Source organism: Thamnophis elegans, chromosome Z, assembly GCF_009769535.1.
Source record: "Thamnophis elegans isolate rThaEle1 chromosome Z, rThaEle1.pri, whole genome shotgun sequence".
Classification (NCBI taxonomy): Eukaryota; Metazoa; Chordata; class Lepidosauria; order Squamata; family Colubridae; genus Thamnophis; species Thamnophis elegans.
Window position 1 is genome coordinate 92,217,334 of NC_045558.1, and position 22,617 is coordinate 92,239,950.

Consider the following 22,617-nt stretch of genomic DNA (forward strand, 5'->3'; position numbering starts at 1 on the left):
CAGCTGTCTCCATCATCATCTATACATTGCAAAGGCCTATGGGGCTCTGCTATGTGCAGCTACCAGGGAAATCAAGAGGGGGAATTTAAATAGCATGTTCAAGATTTTTTTTCATTGAACATAGCCTTGAACTACATTTATAAAGAACTTTTCTTTAATTTAAACATTTGTTTTGCTATCAGAATTTTTTTTTACATTTTTACATTTTTTTAAACAAGCACAAGCCCAAAGCTTTGGTTATAGCTTTAGTTTAATTTAATGAACTTTGACTTTTTGGACTCTGGCTGAAAATGCTACTACTGTTCACAAAGTATGTAGTTCTTAAGAAATAAGTATTTTGTGGGGAAAGTGTATTTTCAGTAGAGGTCTGAGGCATTTCCTTGACTTTATATTCAAATTGTTCAGTATGTTTATCATGATAACCATCTTAGCCAACTGTGTCTTCATGACTATGAGTAACCCTCCAATATGGGCCAAAGATGTGGAGTAAGTATTCTCTTTTTTCCCCTCCATCTTTAATGATTTTATGCCTGGTCCTTACTGCTTAGAATGGATGATGAAGAAAACTAATCCAGAAGAGCAAGAATCCAAAAGGGAAAGTGAGACCCATGTGATCTGAATTCTAATCACTTTGACTTTTACCAACATTTGCCCACATTTCAGATATCCATATCTGAACTCAGTTTGCATGAGGGAAAAGATGATAAAACAGACTTTTTCCCCCAAACCTAGAATGTCTTTGTATCTTTATAAAAGATTAATTTGGGCAGAATATTGGAAAGGGGCCACTTTCTTGGAAAGGAGGCAGATACAATCTTTTGCAAATGCTCACAGTGCATTTTTAAAGATAAAACTTTCTTGGTGAAACACATGTGTGCTATCAAATTGCAGATTTCAGCATAGGGTCCACTACTTTTTCAATGCTTCAAGTGACTGTTCAGTTTTTTATATTAATTTTTATATTAATTCATCACCTTATTAATATTTTGAAATATATCATCAATATAATTAAGCTACCCAGTGTTGCAAAGGAGAGTGTACACACATGGCATCAGCTACTCAGTATGATGCACTTTGGGAAAGATATGATGACATCAGCAGGGGAGGTAGGATAAACATTTTTGACCTTTTGTAGGCCTTTTTGGGGGTGGATTGTTAATCAAAGTAAGTGTATGAAAAAAGCCTATTTCGCAGATTGTTTCTTTTTTAACAAGTTTGAGAAAATCACTGTGAAATTTCAGCTGTCTTTAAAGCTTGCAGAAAAGGTATAGTGGAAAATCATGAAGTCCTTTTTGTCAATTTTTAATAAAAATTCTTTAGGCTTGATAGTTGAATAGCTGCAAATTAGAAGGCTTTCAAAAGTGAAATTTTAATTGTGAAGTGGAATTACATCTAGGAAATAAATATTAACCAATTTTCTTCTTCTAAATTATTTGTAATTTTATCTTATTTTTGCTGCTTTTACTAAAATAGACTGTAAAAGCTGGAGTTTTGTTATGTCACCTTAAAAAAACCAACACTTGCTTGTTCACAGATACACCTTTACTGGCATTTATACTTTTGAGGCTATGATCAAGGTACTTGCTCGGGGATTCTGTATTGACAGCTTTACATTCCTGCGAGATCCTTGGAATTGGCTGGATTTCAGTGTCATCGTCATGGCGTATGTTGCATTCTGCAAGTGTTTTATGAAAATCAGCCATGGGAAATTGAATGGGGGGTCACCATGGAAAAAAAACAATTCCCTGTGATATTGTATGGGTATAGTAATTGATGCAACCACAACTCTCTAACCTTATTCCCAAAGTGTATTTTTTCAAGGAAGTATATCATGTTTCCTGAGTCCAAGAAGAATTAAAGGGATGTTGCTCTCTAGATGACTGGCTAGGATAGCTTTATTTAGCTCATGCCACTTTTTAAATACTCCCTGATTTTATATTGTTTTGCTTTTGTAACTTTGTAACTTCCTTGTTCCCTTAGAGTTTTTAAATTAAAAATGAAATTTTTGAGAGCTTATTAAGCTGAAGGAGAACTCAATGAATAATAAATATACACTAAATTAACAAAACCAATTAAGAAAACCTTTTAAGTTTACCTCTCCCATTATACTTATACATTGCAACCCAATTTGATAAATAATGATGAAGGCTGGTCCCTGGGTGACCTGGCTGGTCTCTAGCTAAATTTGCTCAGGATATATTTTAATATAATTTAAATCATAGCCACTGTTTAAGGTGATGTCTGAAATCAGATTGGCCTGGCAGAGCATGCATAAAAGTGCTTTATAGCTATTTATTTAATTTGGAATGGATGGAGGGAACTAAATAGATATAACAGAGGATGGCAGCAGGTGGCATTGTCTCCTTTCTGTTGTCATGCCATCCAGTACTTCTTCAGCTTCCCTTTAACAATGATTGTCAAGATGACGGTGCTATTGATGTAAAAAACAAATTTATTTATTTTAAAAAAGAATTATCATTTCTTTTTAACATATAAAAAGCAAAAACTATACATACAATCTTATATCATAAAAAGAATATTTGTTGTCAGGGTTGAAATGAGGCATCCTTGGGGTTCTCTGAGTTGTTTTCTTGCATATGTTTCATTATCATAAACTTAAACTTATGATATTTTCTCTCCATATTTCCATACCTACCTATCTACCTACCTAGCATTAAGTGAATGGGACCATCATGTCATAGTTTTCTGCTCACACAAGGATGGATAGATGGCATGTTAAGCTTAACTGTTAGATACAGAAGCTAGTTATCCGATGTTCAGGTATTGGTCAGGATCCCAACAGGATTTCAGCAGAGCCAAATAGTAGTGTGAGACTGAACAAATAGTAGTTGTCAAGTTGAATCTAAAGAATAGGTTAATTCTGAAATTCTTTATTCCAACCAGTGACCAAACCTAAAATAAATGCCCCAAGAATGTATAAAATTAAACCCACATTTTCCACAGGCAATTATAAAATGGACACCCTACATATAAAGCTCAAATGTGATTTAAATATGAATAAAATATGTCAATCCAGTATATATAACTGCAAAAATATATAAAATATTTCAAAAACTTTCATGCAATAAAAATCCAGATAGGTTGGATTTTGCCTAATTAACACAATTATACAATGTTAAATTACCAAAATATGCACTTGTATCAGTAAACAGTAAATAAATGTTTAAAGAGATATTCACATGTTTAGTTACACTTAGTCTATAATTGTAATAAGCAAGAATGAATCCTTGAATTGTTTTACATTTGTTGAATGCAGTACTTGTACTTAATACAGGTCTATATGATTTCTTCAAAATAAATGATTAATAAAGAGCATTATCCTGACTTTTTAAAACTTTATACACTCTGACATTTCTTCTGTAAATTACCTTTATATTAACAGCTTTCTGTTCTTTTTGTTCTAGTTATGTCACAGAGTTCGTAGACTTGGGCAACGTCTCTGCTCTACGGACATTCCGTGTTCTTCGAGCGCTAAAAACTATCACTGTCATTCCAGGTACATCATGGGGATGACAAAGCTAAAGCTGGTTTTAGGGATTTTGCTTTTTTATACAAATCAACTAGGCTAGTAGAAAGGTGAGATAGACATATCTCTTTACTAGACCAGGAAATCTGTAATCAATATTATAGTAAAAAGAAGAATTTTGGTTGCCTTTTTAAAAAAAAACAATAATTATGGTACTGAAGGCAAATTCTATATAGTCATCATCTGGAATTATGAGAATAAAATGAATTTAAAGCACAGCAAAAATGACTTGACATAGTTTATGTAACTAGCCTTTCAATTCTTTACAAAATATTTTGTCTTGAAATATTCCTGCTAACAAATATAATTCATAAAATATTTTTTAAAAAAATGAAATTGGAAGAAGATCCATTTTATTGCATAAACAAATGGAAATTTCTGTTCTCTCTTCTCTGACTCCTCCCCCCAAAAGGTCTAAAAACAATTGTGGGAGCTTTGATCCAGTCTGTGAAGAAGCTCGCTGATGTGATGATCCTCACTGTGTTCTGTTTGGCGGTCTTTGCCCTCATTGGCCTGCAACTGTTCATGGGGAACTTGCGACAAAAGTGTGTTCGATGGCCACCTTTTTCCAATGACACCCTGCAGGATGCATTAGGCCCATCCTTCACCAATGACTCCCTGCAGGATGTCTTATGGAGGGATCCACTTGACAACAGCACTCTGAATGACAATTTTACTCTCACTGGGACCTTTGACTGGCATGAGTACATTAACAATGAAGGTAAGACTATTATCATTCAAGAACTGTACAATTTTAATGAATAAAAACATTGAAATAAATTCAATTATCAAAAATAAAAATTAAAAACCAAATCAGTTAGAAAAAAGAGGTAGGGCAGAAAACAAAAGCAACCGTGTGTGTGTGTTGTGTGTGTGTTGTGTGTGTGTGTGTGAGAGAGAGAGAGAAGAGAGAGAGAGAATGAGTGTATGTGTGGGAGAGAGAGATGAAATGCACACACACATACACACACACACATATAAATACATATTTTAAGAAGATTTATTTAACTGGTATGAAAAGTAATCAGGAAATACATAGTTAAGTAATAAACACCAAATCTGAATAATTAGCTTATAATTTACCTAATGCTAAAAATATATTAATATAATTTAGTTCAGGGTTTTACAAGGACAAATTTGGCAACTGACAACAAAAATTAAGTTATTTCCCATGCTGAACAAATTTACAATATTTGTGAAACAAGGACAATATTTCAACATAAGTTATTGTTGTTAAAAGTTATTTATTTATTTATAAAATTTATAGGTGGGCCTATTCATAACCCTTTCTGATGTTCTTCAATATGACATTTGTGACCAAAATCACTATATGGACATTGCCATTAGGATCATATAGTATGATCAATTTCAATTAATACCTTCTGAGACAATCTGTAATTGTAGAGGACTGTAGTTCAATTTATGGGTTTTTCTAAGTCACTTTTGATGACCTTCTTGATGACCTTGATGAAAGATTTGTGAATGTGTTCAGCTTTGTTATCTCAAAAAATTCCAATACGCATTTTATCTCTATGCATTTAATCTCTAATTAGAACATGGACAACAAAATCCTGGAATCTCCGTAATTATTAAATATAAATTTATTTATTTTTTGCAAATATAGACAGTAAAACATCCCTATGTTATTAATGATATGTTCTGCCTTTAATGCCAGTTTTGGAATGGGAGGACAGATGTACATTCTGTTCTTTAAGATTTCACTACCGCTACCACCCCATCTTTTCAGTTTTAGCATCTAAATTGGCAATCTAACTTTGCCCTCTGTGTGAAACAGCAGGACTAGAATTTTCATGGAAATTTTTTTCATCAATCCCTAAATCCACAAAAAGCAAGTGAAAGTATTCTCTTAAGACTAATTGTTGTTTTTCTTTCTCCTTTTCTATGTACTCACAAATACTCATATGTATTCCCAATTTTCTAATATATGAACGTTTTCTTTGATTTTGAAGAAAGAAGTCAAATTACTTTAGATTTTCATTTTTGATTTTATTCAATTCTTTTCCATTCAATTTCTGATCTTTCTCCAAGGCAGTTAGATTGTTATGACCAAATAATTCTCCATTTTAAAAGAATCCTATGACACAGATAAAATGGGGAGGAAAAGACAATTTACTCAAAGTAGTGACTTTCATGATTTATGGGGGGAAAGAAATATGATAGGTACTATATCAGAAATTCCCATTAAGTATCTTACTGTAGATGCAGCTATATGAGACAGAAGAGATGCTTGGTTAGAATTTTGAATGAAAGTTTATTTTTTCTTTTAGTAGCTATAGGGAGGCGATTTATTTGTGATAGTATAGTACTATACTATAGTATATGTTTAATCTCAAGGCCATAATAAATATATACTCACAATTTTCAGTGTCATGGCTGTAGTTCAACTTGATTAATTCCAACACATAACATCTGCATAGCTGTTTTATTTCCTGCTTACAAGTCTGGCTCTCCTCCTAATTCGTAATTTTTTTTGCTATTCTTCTGGCCATTTTTAAATGAAGTTGAAAATAAAAGTCAATTCTCATTCCTATTTTTTTAAATGTTATTTTATTTTATTTTTTTTGTTTGCTCATGAAGACAATTTCTATTTCCTCGATGGTGCACTTGATGCTTTGCTCTGTGGGAACAGCTCTGATGCTGGGTAAGTGATGTCTCTCTCAATGGTTGAATCTTTTTTGGAGTGAGGAGGGGGCTTAATGTCTGAGAAAAGAATATGAGATCCAGTTTGGTTCAGTGAAAAGGTGCTTGCCTAGAAATCAGGACAATGTGAGTTCTAAGACTCACAGGCATGAAATCCTGATGAGTAACTTTGGGCCAGTCATTCTCTCTCAGCCAACTTTCCTCATAGGATTGTTGCTGTGAGAAAAAGAGAAGGCAGGAGCATTAGTAACGTTCACTGCTCTGAGTTATATATAAAAAGGTGGGGAAAAAAACTAGTACTAATGATAATGGCTCCTAGCCCACAACAACATATTGTAAAAATAATTCAAACAATTGGGTTTTGGAATTAATTGTTAGGAAAAGCTACGTACAATACGATAATTGTCAGGTCATATTAGATGTCAGAAATATATAATAATGCACCTAATCTATAACTTGAGACAAGAGTGGTTATGGTAACTATCTAGATTACGCCTTAGATTTAGGAAGGAAATGCTTCCCTTATAATATGATGTTATATTGGAATTTTTGTATAATCTACTGTAGACAGTGTCCAGAAGGATTTCTCTGCATGAAAGCTGGCCGAAACCCAAATTACGGCTATACAAGCTATGACACCTTCAGCTGGGCTTTCCTTTCACTTTTTCGCCTCATGACTCAGGACTATTGGGAGAATCTCTTCCAATTGGTAAGTTTATATATTGTTATATATTGTTTCAGGAACTTATTTTAATTTTTTCTCCTTTTATTTTGTTCCCCTGCATTTTTGCCAATGTTTATGAAAGTTTTTGATCATGTGCTGGGATTGCTTTTATTTCATCAGATTCATAACCCTAACCTTATCTAGAGAAGAGACTGAAGACATTGGTCCAGATATTCTGAGTTTTAAACTTTTCTAAATATATATGGGATGCATGCAAATGGAAAGGTAGAAATTTTTCCAGTTAAAATTTCTCCCATATGGACTTGTATGCAGATCCCTCTTAATTTCCTTAATGGAAGAAATAATGGGAACCAGGTAAGGAAAACAGGGTGTAGCAACCCAGTATCAGTCCAGATTCCTCTCCTTTGATTGTTTTACAAAAAGATGAAGAGGTAGGAGCTCCACTGACATATAAGAATGCAAGGATCCAATTGGGTGAATTCAAAGTCTGTTGTACTCTGCTTCTTTTCCATAATGACCACCAACCATTATTTTATTTAGTTTGATCCTAAGTCTGAGAATTGTATTTCAAATGCCAAGCAATTTGTGAAGTATAGCACGGAGGCTTTGAATTTCTTCAAAATACATTGCTTAGACTAATGACTATTTAGAAAGGGTGTATATAAGAATGGAATTCTGGATTTTCAGGTACCAAGGAGGGTGAAATTCTTCTTTTTCTCTAGACTTTGCGAGCAGCTGGGAAAACATACATGATCTTCTTTGTTGTGATCATATTCTTGGGCTCTTTCTATCTCATCAATTTAATCCTGGCTGTGGTGGCAATGGCCTATGCAGAACAGAATGATGCCACCTTACAGGAAGAAAAAGAAAAAGAAGAAGAGTTCCAGCAGATGGTAGAACAGCTGAAAAAGCATCAGGAGGAGCAACAAAGAGTGGTCAGGTTTTTTTCTTTATGTCTATTTATTTTAATTTATCCAGTTCTAGAAGATCTATGTATATATAGTTTTCCTTCCTCAAGGGATTCAAGGCAACTTTGATAGTTTGACTTCATTTTGGGTGTCGGGGAGAGAACATTTCAGACAAAAGGTTTGCACCAACTCTAAATCAGCATAGGCCTCTCACAATATTCCCTATTTTGGAGACTTGACAATAATGCAGGTGCAATTCCAATTTATATGAAACAATAGCAAAGCTTTTTTTTTCTTTTCTTTTTGAATCAGTGAGCTTCTACAGCTCTAATAGTGGGAGAGGAGGTGATACACTTTTCTTTTTCCCACAGTTTTCAGCAACTACTTTATTTTGAAAAGCTATTTCAACACAGGCCACTTTAGATGTGGCAATGCAGGAATGCAGTAAACATGCCTTCTTATGCAGATAGTAGATCCAGGTGGAGGTAACACTTTCTCAGTCTGCTTTCTTCCAACAAAAGTCTAACATGGTTATTTACTTTTTAAGGAAAACCACAGCAACAAATCGGAGCTCCTTTTAACCCCCAGCTCTACTTTCAAATAATCCCATCCCTGCAAATAGTAACTTCAGGAATTTATTTCTATTGGTATCCTATCAGAGACGAGTTTGAAGAACTTTTCTTTAGCTGAGAGGGCTCATCCTACTAAAACTGGCAGGTTAAGCTACTGTATATAAACAGGCAGAAAATCCCACACTCACTTGTGCTGATGATGTTGCTTACTTGGGTAATAAAATGTCTACAGGCAAAGAACCAAGCTTAGAGGGTACCAAGAATTCCACAGGGTTCACTGGTATTTCTAACCAAATTCTAATCCAACCAATTATTTGCTGAATACTCCATTTTTAAAAGTGATTTAATCACTTCTGTTGGCTTGAACAGATTCTTGTGTGTGAGTGTGTCTGTAGATTTATTGAACTATTATTTGGTGTAATGTGGATAGATTAATTTTAGAAACAAGAGTCAGTCCTTCTGGAATTCCTAATTATCTTTTTATGTTATTATTGGCTTGCTGATTATTTTGAGTCATTATGGTTGGTTGCACACTCAATCATATATTTAGACTGGACCTGGCATTTTTATCCACCTATCAAGTCCTGGAATAGGCAGATGTTGTTGTTTGATGTTGTTATAGATATTGTCACAGGATCAGAGGTACCCACCTCTGACGGTTGCAGAGTTGCTGCTGGTTCAGGCCGGTTCAGGCCGGTTCAACTAAACTGGTAGTGATGGTGGTGGGAGGTTCCGCCCACCCACCTGGACGTGCGAGCCTGAGCGAACTGGTAGTAAACCAGTTAGCAACCCACCACTGCACAGGATGTAACTGTTCCAAGTAAAGCTGCCTTTAGCAATTGATTGATGGTAATTTTGTCAATGCCAGTGGAGTTCAAAGGCTGCTCCAGATGTTTTGGCATTACACCCAAGGTACCTATCACTATTGGTACTGTCTTTGCTTTCCTTTTTGCCATAGTCATTCTACTTTTATTTGCAAGTTTTTGTACTTCGTTATTTTTTCCAGTTCTTTGAAGAGCCCTGATGGCATAGTGATTAGAATGCAGGCTAATTGCCCATAGTCTGAAATTCCTGATGGGCTCGAGGTTGATTCAGCCTTCCATCCTTCTGAAGTTGGTAAAACGAGGTCCCAGATTGTTGGGGACAATATGCTGACTCTATAAACTCCTCAGAGAGGGCTGGAAAGCAGTATGGAGTGGTATATAAATATAAGTGCTATTTCTATGCTTTCTATACTATAGAAATGCTGTGGTGCCATGTCTATTTTCAGACTTTTTTGTCCTTCTTATTGATAGTTGTTAAGTCTTGGGTGTTATAGGTGGTAGGTGCTTGTTTGTCTGAATTTTAAAGTCCCAGAGCATTTTAGCTTCTTCATTTCTGTTACTTTGACTATTTTGTAGTCCCGCCAGTTCTTGCTTGTAAGAAAATCAAATTTCTTGCAGATATTCCAATGCACCATTTGTCATGCCATTACAAAGTCTGTGAGAAATTGATATATTTCTCCTCCTTTCTCTCACACAAACACACAAACAGAGGATTGCACATTCCCTTCTCCCACTGTTGCTGCCTTAGAGTTTTAAACATCAACTGTGAGCCAGCAATTTGCTTGCTATTTCATTCCTGAGCAGTGACATAGCTTCTCAGACTCCTTGCCAGGTTTACTGACAGGATTGTCAACAGGACTGGCTTCCTGGAGTTGTTTAAATAGAACACTTATGGGTAACATTTTTATCCCTTCAATAAATTCCCTGCATAAATATTCAATATAACATTCTAAAGAACACAAAATGGAGTGCTGGTATTCCCCATTTAGCAACTGCCTTGCACACCAACTGTTCACGATTACAACAATCATGACCGGTCATTTACAATCTTCACAAAAATCATAAAGCAAAGGGAAGCTGAGTCATGATTTTATTTGCAACTGCTTTGATTAACAACCAAGTTGCTGGTACCAATAATCATGGACTACCAGCCATTCTCTGATATCCATGACAACAAAGCACTGCAATCTTAACCCAAATTACCAATATAACTCATGGCAAATTATCAACAACATGAGACATTGAATGATTTCTGGCATGTCACTCTTCCTCTAACAAAAGAGAAATAATTATTTACCTATTTATTACTTTAAAAAAACCAGTTTGATCATGTGTGTGATTTCCAGGATCTGTCATATGCCCCTGCAGCCTGTCCAAGACAACTCCATATTGCACGAGGTCTTGAGCAACTTTGGAAAATGCTCTTCCATAGCTTCTACAGTCTCCAAAACCTCATGAAAGTACACCCCATTTTTGCATGATTTTCAGAGACTCTGTGCAATAGCACAGCTTTCTCATTAATTTCCAGAAGGTCCAGAGGACACAGAAAAACACACCCCAGTCTTGTGTGGTCTCTGAAATTTGCATAAGAACAAGGTATGCTTTCAATAATAGTTGTTGTCGGATGTTGATGAAGACTGGCATATCAGCTTTGCTAATGTGTGACATAGGTTTACCATCATTACCTTAGAGTGTAGAAGGCCTTTGCACAACTCCATTTGGTTTGCCAGTTGTACCCTTTCCTAAAGCGGAAGGTCCTTCAGACAATCACGCATGCTGTGATCACCTCACTCTACATGCACTGTCCTTGAAGACCACTCAGAAAGTTCAACTTGTCGAAATGAGGTGGCATGAATAGTTATGGGTATGCATATGTATGCATGCATGCATGCATGCATGCATGTATGCATGTAATATACTTTTGTGTCACTATTTTGAATATGCCTATGTAACACTTCTGCTTTACAAGCTAGTTGCCAGTTTGGCAAATGGGTGCTTTTTGTTATCAGTAAAGCTCCACATGGCATAGGATCTCATTCTTTGAAGGTCTGATTATTTCCCATAGTATCTCCCTGTCTGGTTTGATCTGCTGGGTTGGCATATCCAGGTTGTTTTGAACAATTTCATCTATAGGGGCCCTGAAAGTGGGCATACTCTATAGTAGCTTTGGGTCACTAGAACAAGATTCCCCCACAAGATTGGATCGCCTGACTTTGCTGCTGTTGTTGAAGACTAGTAAAGATATGAGTCTTCATCCAGGCCTTTGGTGAGGGAGAGTGAGACATTGCAATATTTTATCTTTTATGTTTAATTGATTTTATTTTAATTTCTCTGATTATTGTGAACCATTGAGATTTGGGCAATTTACAAGTTTAATAAATTATTATTATTTATTATTTGATGCTGTTTAATGCACCAACAGATTGCACTTCAACAGTGGAAAATTGGCCTGTGGGAAATTAATATAAAGATAGCTATTAAATGGCAAATGATCAAGACTTGTTGGAATCAGTATATTAATAAGCAAATATACAAAAACATATTGAAAAATATTTTGTTTTATCATCAGAAATCAAATAATTTAAAAAATAGTAATTATATTACAATATTTTATAAATATTGAGTTGATAATTACAGAATTCTTTGAATACTTTAGAATGCTGTACTGTATGAATTTCTAGCATCATATTTGTTACTCCAACTCATCTTCTCCAACAATAATTTTCATAGAAAGAGACATTTCTACTTGTCTGTCTTGCATCCTTGAGATTTGTGGGATCACTACTTCCACCAGTCTTGGCTATCCTGTTGGCTGGGGACAAATGGAAATTGCTGATCAGCATAACTGAAGGGACCAAATAGTGCCATGTTTTCCCAAAAATAAGATTCACCCCAAAAATAAGCTCTGGCCTGATTTTTTTGGGTGGGCCTAATATAAGCTTTGTCTCCCTCTGGATAATAAGTATTTGGGTAGCTACTACCAGCCCCTGCCCTCCCCCACAGTCTGCTTACTCGTGGCCTCAATCAGGACCAAGCTTTCTGCATGCCCCAACCTCCACTCGCCCTGCCAGGAGGGCAAAGAGCCCCAGTGAGGCCAGCAGCAGCATAGGAGTCATTTGGTGGCCAGAACAGCACCTGCTGTGGCCAAGAAGTGTCCCAGCAGCAGCTGGACCAGCAGGCAGGGTGGGTGGAGGTAGGGGCATGCTGAGAGCTTGGCCCATTGAAGCCAAGAGGGCGGTGCCAATGGTAGCTACACTCCCACTCCCATCGACCCCAGCGCTCGTTGCCTCCTGCACTTAAAAAAACAGGACCTCCCTGAAAATAAGCCTGAGTCCTTATTTTCAAACCCCAAATAAAATAAATCTTATTTTTTGGGAAACATGGTAGAAGACTTGAAAAACGTATCATAAATAACATAAATACATACCATATGATTTCAAAATTCAAGGGAAAAATTAGCAAATCACAATTTCAGTAATGTCAACAGCCTTTTCCTGATTTTCTTGTGCTAAATCTGCTATATTTTTTGTAGCTTCAAGCACAGACAGCAACTAACAGCTCTGCAGAAAGCATTATAGTGGAAAAAAAGCAAAAAGGAGAATTAGACGAAAAGGCTCAGAGTGATCAAGAGGGACCAAAAGATTGCAATGGTCGTGCCATCCCACGTTTGGTGTTGGAGAGATCAGCTACAGTACGTGAGGTATGTTCTCCATGCACCAGGAACCAAAGATAAAAACATAATCCATACTGCTTGCTGCTCATTCAATAGTTATAGAAATGCTCATTAGAATTGTGTTGATACAAGCTAATGTGTGGATGCTTCTAGGAAAGATTAGCCATGGACTGTAAATGGCCCATTTCATGGCTTCAGGCAACAAATATTTATGACACTGCTGGACTAAAAATGAAGACTGATCTGAATTGCTGAACTCAAAAGATAGACAGTCTCTCAAAGTTACAGACTTTCACATGTGTTTGAAAGGACTAAAATCTTGGACCATTGGACTTGCCCCCTCTCCTCTCTTCATATTTCTGCATAGGCTGTCTTCCGGTCATCTGTACCCTGATGCTGGAGAAAATTATATGCACAGATTAATCCAACATATGAGGAGGGTTAGCTAATTGTCCAGAGGTATGAGGAGTCCATCAAACAATATTTTTTTTCATTTTCTGGACTTCTATCCCAGTGTAACTGGAAATCGACAAGAAACACTGATTAACAAACATAGTTGGGAAAACAGAAGGATGTTGTAGGGGAGTAAAGTTTGTAGTAAAGATAGCTTTTCTGCTGAATCTGTGACAGAGCAGTAAATGTTACCGCATCCAAGTCTGGTTTCATATTTTCAAACATCAGCTGAATTGTTTTGGTGCTTGAGGCATCTGGCACTGAAAATATAGCAATAATAAATGTAATAATTGATAATGAATTAACTAAATATGTAGTTACTTGATATGGTTTAGTCCTGGCAAATCCTGATAGTGAAATTCTTAAAGAATTCAAAGAGTATCAACATTTTTTTTTTGCTGGTACAAAGTGACTTCCTTGGTTATACTTACTTTCGAACTCTAGCCCTAACTCTAACCCTAGCCCTAGCTCTAATCTTTCCTTTAAATAGTGTCATATCATAGCAAACATCTTGAATTACTTCCTCATTACATCTCTAATTCAAGTACTATTTCAGATTCTAATGCTAATGGCCATAGAGGCTTTTTTATTCAAAAACTTACATTTTTGTCACTGTTTTTTTTAATCTTGGATCTCATTTTTTTATTACAGTCAAATCCAAGGGAAGAACATGAGAAATCTGATCAAAACCATTTGTATGTGGATGGTGTTGAGGGGAAGGGTTTGGAGAAGCGAGTAGGGAGTGCAGTCAGTGTGGTCTCCAGTACTCTTGAAGGTAAATGATTAGGTAGAAACTAGATTACTTCTGAATTAAAGACAGATATTTTAATAACATTTTCATGTTTAGTGTATTGTAGATTGCTCTGAAATATAGTATAAGAATTGAAGATAAATTAACCAGATTATTTGATAAAGGCTATAATATTTAGCCAGAAATTTTACAAATGGACAACCTGCTAGATTTTTCCAGTAACCAATGAAAAAGTAGCTTCAGAAATATTTGACATGCTGATGAAAGAGTTTTGAAAAAGAATAGCTCTCTGCCATAAGTCTTATGCCTTTTACAACAGCCTTCTATAATAGAAAAATGTGTCCCTCTTATATATTATACACTATCCACACATGATAATTCAGTATTAAAATATAAAATGGTTGTAGTTCTATTAGCTCTTTTGTGCAACAATTCAACAACCTCAGTCCAGCATAATGAGGAGATTAAGAAATTCCTTTCAGGCAGACTCGATAAGAAAATTCCAATAATTTCCACAGTACAGAAATTGTAATCCTATACTGTTTTAAGTGCCAGTTTAAGGAACAATGCATCATCGATCATTGATTAGTTGGCTAAAGTTAGCACTCTTAGTAATTCATGATTTACTTCTAGTGGAATTGATTTTGTTATAGATATCTTTTTTGATATTTGTTTTTAGAACTGGAAGAGGCCCACCAGAAGTGCCCACCATGGTGGTATAAGTTTGCCCACGCTGTATTAATATGGAACTGTTGTCCACTTTGGGTGAAGCTAAAGCACATTGTTAAGCTCATTGTCCTGGACCCTTTTGTTGATTTGGGGATCACCATCTGCATTGTCCTTAATACTGTCTTCATGGCCATGGAACACTACCCAATGACTGAAGAGTTCAACAATGTATTGAATGTGGGCAATCTGGTAAGAGAACTGCTCTTCATACTTTAATTTGATAGTGTGATATCTCTGAGGTGCTTGCAAGAAAGAAATGACCCCTAATACCACAATAATCTAACAATTGGCAAGATGGAACAAATAGGTGGTGCCTCTGATTCCAACAGTAACCAACCCGATATTTCTGATATATATCTTTGATGCCTAAAACAATTGGTACACCTGTATCCTCCATGATGCTTGCTTGTTTGCCAGCCTTACTATTGATCATTTTCATATTGTTTGAGAATGAATAGCAAATTGCATAGATATCTTATTAAAATATTTTGTCTTGTCTTTATTTTGATCATAATTTGATCACAATTGACTGACAGTGACTATTAGTTCTTTGAGAGGGAGTAAGAACTTTCATTATATTAATTACATTTTTATTAATCTACATGCAGCACTATTTTCTCAGTTTTTTCCTGCTATGTTTAGAGCACAACTCTATCTTAAAATTGCCAAGTTTGAGAAACACTGGTGTACAACTTTCTCCAATGCTCAGACAAAAACAGATGTACAGTTATTTTAAGGAAACCAATTCATGCCAGGGTTCAAAGTGGTTAGGTTATAAATGTTTAATTTTAGTACCGATTTGGTCCTTCACCTGCCTGGACAATTTGCCAGGTCATTGGACCTTAGGTCTGCAGCTACTGCTACTTAATTCCTGGTTGCCTAACTGCCTCATTTGTGGATGAGAGACCGTAGTAGGTATTGCTGAGACCTGGTGGACAAAGGCAAAATGCCTCTCTAGGAAAAGGGGCTATTTAGGTTTTGGGTATAAAGTGTGCCACAATCTAAGGACAGGGGTGACGGGGTAGCTTTGGTTTTCCAAGAGACTCTCTGCAGATAACCAGATGCAAGTCCCTACATTCTGAAGTTGGATTCTAAGGATGAGATGGGATTGTTGTAACTATGTCGACCTCATTGCAGTGTAAGCTGAATGACTTAGTTAGGTTGTTGGTGGAGTTGCCCAGGTGTACAAACTTGGGAGACTTTAATCTGTCTTATTTGGGCACAGAAACAAAAGTGGCTCAGGAGTTCATGGCAGCCATAGCCCTGATCAAGGTCACTGAGATCTTGGTATACATGGAAAGAGGAGGAGTCACAAACTAGATTTGGAATTGGTGGATATGAATATTTTCTCTTATCTTAGACGGATCACTTTGTATTAGTCTTGGAATTTTATGTGCCTATCCCCTGCTGTAATGGTTCATGAGAATGATCTTGGGAAACAAGGGTAAGAGACAGTGGTGGAATTCAGCCGGTTCAGGCCAGTTTGAGCAAACCGGTTGTTAAAATTCTGTGCCGCCACACCCCACCCCACCTCGCTCTGTTCAGTCGCTCCTCATCTTGTCTGCTTGCCTGGCATAGCTGCTGCTACTCTCACTTGCCTCGGGCACACGGTCTCTGAGGGCCAGCCAGCTTGCCTGCCTTCTGCATGGCTGAATCCCACGCAGCACTCTCCACGCAACCCAGCTGGGCAGCCATATTAGCCTGGGTGAACCTGAATCCTGGTCTAACTGCCACCCATGTTTCCCAGTCAGTTTGTCTGCTTTCCCCATGGCTCCCCTGAGGCTCAGCATGCTTGCCTGCTGCCACTGCTTCATTGCCTGCCCTCCGTAAATCAATGGATGCTGCAGAGACAGATTTCCTACATACCATTCTAGCCCAGCTCTGGCTGCAGGCATGCAATTGTGAGGGCAGGCTTTTCCAAGGCCGGTCATAGAGGGGAAACAGAACTGACTGCACTGGAGTCCTAGACTTCCAGCATTCGTGCGGGGAATCCAGGCTTGCAGCAGCAGCAACAGTTTGGAGCTTGTTAAGGAGGACTGCTCCTCCACCCCAGCCATGCGTTTTCCAGTCCAGAGTGCTTGGAGTAAAAAGCATGCAATATGCTGCCGCTCCCAGGATTCCCTGAACAAGCACTGGAAGAAACTTGGCTGATGCAGCCAGAGCCGAGCTTGGAAAAGAAGCAGATGGACTTCAGAGCAAACAATCTACTCCTCAAGCTCCAATGCCTGAACCAGCGAGTTGGAAGAGTGATTCACAGTCATGTTGATGAGTATGGACTGAGTAGGCTTTTTGCTTTTCGTCCCCCACCTCCCCATCCCGAACCAGCAAGGTGCAGACAGCCCAATGGAGAAGGAAAATGGGGTGTTTCTATTGGCCCTTCTCTTTTTTTTCCCCCTAGCCTCCTTTTGCCAGCATTCGGCAGGCAGACTCGGCAAGCAGTTGCAATGTTTAGATGGGGTTTTATTTTGTCAGCCCAAGGGCGGAGGGGGAGAGGGGAAAGGTACATTGGAAATCACCCTGTCTCTGCAGCATCAGTCATGTGACTGAGTGGGCATGGCCAACTCAATGTCACTCACACCAAGGTGCTGCCCCACCTTGCCGTGAGTGATGTTGAGTTTGTCAGAGTATGTTCATAGACTGGAATAGATATAGCAACAGGTCAGCCAATGGGGACTATTTGAATAGACATGGTAACAGGTCAGCCATTGAGAAACTGAAACATAGTCTTTGTTTGTATGGGGCCATATCAGACGTTTGGAGTCTGGGCGTGGCTTAGACTTGCCGAACTGTATATAAGAGTTGATTTGGCCTCTGTAATTTGGCCTCAGCCTTTGTACAATATAGGCCTCTGTATCTCTCTACTCTATAATGACTTGCTTCTATGAATATTGCTTCTGTGTTCCTGACGCTGTATGCTGAATTCTGCTATTTGGTATTGTATATAAAGAAGTTTAATACAATAGCAGAGTTGGAAGGGACCTTGGAGGTCTTCTAGTCCAACCCCCTGCCTAGGCAGGAAACCCTATACCGTTTCAGACAAATGGCTATCCAACATCTTCTTAAAGACTTCCAGTGTTGGGGCATTCACAACTTCTGGAGGCAAGCTATTCCACTGATTAATTGTTCTAACTGTCAGGAAATTTCTCCTCAGTTCTAAGTTGCTTCTCTCCTTGATTAGTTTTCACCCATTGCTTCTTGTTCTACCCTCAGGTGCCTTGGAAAATAGTTTGACTCCCTCTTCTTTGTGGCAACCCCTGAGATATTGGAACACTGCTATCATGTCTCCCTTAGTCCTTCTTTCTATTAAAATAGACATACCCAGTTCCTGCAACCGTTCTTCATATGTTTTAGTCTCCAGTCCCCTAATCATCTTTGTTGCTCTTCTCGGCACTCTTTCTAGAGTCTCCATACCTTTTCTACATCGTGGTGACCAAAACTGAATGCAGTATTCTAAGTGTGGCCTTACCAAGGCATTATAAAGTGGTATTAACACTTCACATGATCTTGATTCTATCCCTCTGTTTATGTAGCCTAGAACTGTGTTGGCTTTTTTGGCAGCTGCTGCACACTGCTAGCTCATATTTAAATGGTTGTCCACTAGGACTCCAAGATCCCTTTCACAGTTACTACTGCTGAGCAAGATACCACCTATACTATACCTGTGCATTTCGTTTTTGTTGCCTACTGTAAATGTAGAACCTTACTCTTTTCACCATTGAATTTCATTTTATGAGATAGTGCCTTCTGTATCTTTAGTCTATCTTTTGGAGTGTTGGCTATTCCTGTCAGCTTGGTGTCATCTGCAAATTTGATGTGTTGCCCATTTATTCCCTCATCCAAATCCTTGATAAAGATGTTGAAGAGTACTGGGCCCAAAACAGAGCCTTGGGGTACTCCACTGCATGCTTCCCTCCATGAAGATGCAGTTCCATTGAGGACTACATGTTGAGTGCGGTTGGTCAGCCAGTTACAAATCCATCTGGTGGTGATGCTGTCTAACCCACATTCTTCTACTTTATCTAATAGTAGGTTATGGTCTACCTTATCAAATGCCTTACTGAAGTCCAAGTAAACTATATCGATGGCATTCCTCTGGCCCACTAATTTTGTCACATTATCAAAGAATCCAATAAGATTAGTCTGGCATGATCTGTTTTTGACAAACCCATGTTGGCTTTTGGCTATTACTTTGTTTGCTTCTAGGTGTTCACTAATTTGTTGCTTGATTATCTTTCTTATACAGGTGAAACTCAAAAAATTAGAATATCATGCAAAAGTTCATTTATTTCAGTAATGCAATTTAAAAGGTGAAACTAATATGTGAGATAGACTCATTACATGCAAAGTAAGATAGTTCAAGTCGTGATTTGTCATAATTGTGATGATTATGGCTTACAGCTCATGAAAACCCCAAATCCACAATCTCAGAAAATTAGAATATTACATGCAATCAATAAAACAAGGATTGTACATAGAACAATATCAGATCTCTGAAAAGTATAAGCATGCATATGTACTCAGTACTTGTTTTGGTCCCTTTTGCTGCAATTACTGCCTCAATGTGGCATGGCATGGAAGCAATCAGCCTGTGGCACTGCTGAGGTGTTATGGAAGACCAGGATGCTTCAATAGCGGCCTTCAGCTCTTCTGCATTGTTCGGTCTCATGTCTCTCATCTTTCTCTTGGCAATGCCCCATAGATTCTCTATGGGATTCAGGTCAGCCGAGTTTGCTGGCCAATCAAGCACAGTAATCCCACGATCATTGAACCAGGTTTTGGTGCTTTTAGCAGTGTGGGCAGGTGCCAAGTCCAGCTGGAAAATGAAGTCAGCATCCCTATAAAGTTAGTCTGTGGAAGGAAGCATGAAGTGCTCCAAAATCTCCTGGTAGATGGCTGCGTTGACCCTGGACTTAATGAAGCACAGTGAACCAACCCCAGCAGATGACATGGCTGCCCAAATCAACACAGACTGTGGAAACTCCACACTGGACTTCAAGGATCTTGCAGTGTGTGCCTCTCCATTCTTCCTCCATACTCTGGGTCCTTGATTTCCAAATGAGATGCAAAAGTTGCTCTCATCAGAAAAGAGGACTTTGGACTACTGAGCAACAGACCAGGTCTGTTTTTCTTTAGCCCAGGTAAGACGCTTCTGACATTGTTTGTTGTTCAGGAGCGGCTTGACAAAAGGAAAATGACATTTGAAGCTCATGTCCAGGATCCGTCTGTGTGTGGCGGCTCTTAATGCACTGACTCCAGCCTCAGTCCACTCCTTGTAAAAGTCCCCAACACTTTTGAATGGCCTTTTCCTGACAATCCTCTCCAGGCTGCGGTCAACCCTGCTGCTTGTGCATCTTTTTCTTCCACACTTTTCCCTTCCACATAACTTTCTATTAATGTGCTTTGATACAGCACTTTGGGAACATCCAACTTCTTTTGCAATTACCTTTTGAGGCATTCCCTCTTTATGGAGGGTGTCAGTGATGGTTTTCTGCACAACTGTCAGGTCAGCAGTCTTTCCCATGATTGCAATTCCTACTGAACCAGACTGAGAGACCATTTAAGGCCCAGGAACCCTTTGCAGGTGTTATGGCTTAACTGATTAGAGTGGGACACTTTGAGCCTAGAATATTGCACCTTTTCACAATATTCTAATTTTCTGAGATTGTGTATTTGGGATTTTCATGAGCTGTAAGCCATAATCATCACAATTATGACAAATCACAGCTTGAACTATCTTGCTTTGCATGTAATGAGTCTATCTCATATATTAATTTCACCTTTTAAGTTGCATTACTGAAATAAATGAACTTTTACATGATATTCTAATTTTTTGTGTTTCACCTGTATATAATTGAATCCTGCTGAAGCTCATTTACTTGTGTGCTTGCTGCATGCGGTGTTGCAGTCAACAAAAAACTCAGTCACATGGCCCTCCCAAGCCACACCCACCCACCCAATCACTAGGACAACTGGTTGTTAAATTACTTGAATCCCACCATTGGTAAGAGATTCTGCCTAGAGAAGAATCAAATAAAAGGTGAAGGGCACCAGAGCTGAATAACAACAGAAAAATAAGCTTAGAAAGGAACCACCTATCTATCAGATGGTAAAAAGAGATGGTGGGAGATCTGTATTTTCAGTTTGCAAGATTATATTAATGTAGCTCTACAATAAAGCAGAATTAAACATCTTGTCGAGTTTCCTGTTTGATCTATTTGGGAAGCTGACACCTGTTGCAAGATGCTAGGATATGTTTGATCCAATCCAGGCACCTAATGGACCCAGGTGGGTTTCAGAGGGAGTTTGGGGTTATACCTATACATGGTATCTTGGTGAATAATTTGGGGGCGGAGGGGAGGGGAGGGAAAACCTCTGCAGTGTTCTCTAGTAGCTCCCTCCCTGAAAAACTATCAAAATATTTCCCGTCATCCACTGAAAAAATATGAAGTGTCTGCTGTTGTTAGTTGTAGTGTATAGAAGATGATTCAGGACTAGCTTTTGAATTTAATATTTTTCACTGGCATGTTTTTAAAGAAAATAAATTCCTTCTTCCCATTTTTATAAGTCAAGTTTATCTATTCCCTTGCAGGTATTCACAGGGATATTCACAGCTGAGATGGTGCTTAAATTGATTGCTCTAGATCCTTATGAATATTTCCAGATAGGATGGAACATCTTTGACAGCATTATTGTTACTCTCAGCTTAGTTGAGCTTGGTCTTGCTAATGTTCAAGGTCTGTCTGTACTACGATCCTTCCGTCTGGTAAGTGACATAGAAAGTTTTCTGCAGCTTCAATATTTGATACCACACCATTGAGGGCAAAAACCATTCTTGGCATAGGATCACATTATCTGAAAGACCACTCCCCCTGATTACATCAGCCATCTCCACTATATTTGGCAAAGTATGCATGTTATAAGTGCCATCAGCCAGGGACCTTCATTTGATTGTTCGTAGAAAATGCGCCTTCTCTTCTCTGACACCCACTTCATGGAACATTCTTCCCTCCTTTGGGTATTCTGAAATGCTCTCAGGTATTCGCCATGTTGTGGGGCCTGAGGTTCTAAGGTGACTAGATACCTGCTCAGATGGTTTCCATTATTGAGGTGACCATTTTTATCCTCCCTTTCCTATGGTTTATATTTTCACTTTTATGATACTTATTAATAAGGTTTTATATATTGTATATTTTTGTTGTTTTTATTTATTGTTTCTTGTTCACTACCAGAGTCATCTTCAGTGAGATGGGCAGATATATAAATTTGATTGATGATAAAGTAAAATAAATATTTTCCCTCCCCATACTAAATTAGATAGGGGTATGATGTTTGCTGCAAATTGGGAAGCAGTGCAGAGAATTGCAGATTAAATTGTAGTGTGAAAACTGGGAAATGCTTGCCTGAAGATAGTCTCTTGGTTTGCACTATACTAGCTGCATATATCAAATAGCAAAACATCTGCCATTATAGCAATAATGGCCTAACAACAGTTCTCCAAGTATTGTTCTGCGGACCACTGCTACAACCCTTTCAGGGAGTCCACAAATCAAATAAATAAATAAGTTCAATAAATAAACAAACAAAGATTTCTCAGTTCTAAATTTTAATACAGTAAATATCAGTACATACAGTCCACACAAACTAAAACTTTCAATCATTTTTAAATATGTAAAGGGAGGTGGGGCGGAGACCAAAATATTTGAGAACTGCTGGCTTTTAATATAGTCTAATATTGCCATACAGATTTAGCCTCCTAAATTTCTTGATTATATTTTGTTCAAAAGAAAGCAATTTCTAACCCTTGGAGCTAGCAG

At 37.8% G+C, this 22,617-nt stretch overlaps 1 protein-coding gene across 2 annotated transcripts in view; it reads left to right on the forward strand.

Moving 5' to 3' along the window:
- The window catches only part of LOC116522989 (sodium channel protein type 4 subunit alpha-like), a 70,561-nt gene that overhangs the window by 7,756 nt on the left and 40,188 nt on the right, over positions 1 to 22,617 (forward strand). For both annotated transcript variants that reach the window (XM_032238132.1, XM_032238131.1), the window contains exons 3-13: positions 397 to 486; positions 1,535 to 1,663; positions 3,426 to 3,517; positions 3,960 to 4,268; positions 6,146 to 6,209; positions 6,776 to 6,917; positions 7,616 to 7,828; positions 12,730 to 12,897; positions 13,975 to 14,098; positions 14,754 to 14,992; positions 21,393 to 21,566. In XM_032238132.1, coding sequence (XP_032094023.1) covers positions 397 to 486; positions 1,535 to 1,663; positions 3,426 to 3,517; positions 3,960 to 4,268; positions 6,146 to 6,209; positions 6,776 to 6,917; positions 7,616 to 7,828; positions 12,730 to 12,897; positions 13,975 to 14,098; positions 14,754 to 14,992; positions 21,393 to 21,566 — 1,744 coding nt within the window. The remainder of the gene's footprint in view (positions 1 to 396; positions 487 to 1,534; positions 1,664 to 3,425; positions 3,518 to 3,959; positions 4,269 to 6,145; positions 6,210 to 6,775; positions 6,918 to 7,615; positions 7,829 to 12,729; positions 12,898 to 13,974; positions 14,099 to 14,753; positions 14,993 to 21,392; positions 21,567 to 22,617) is intronic.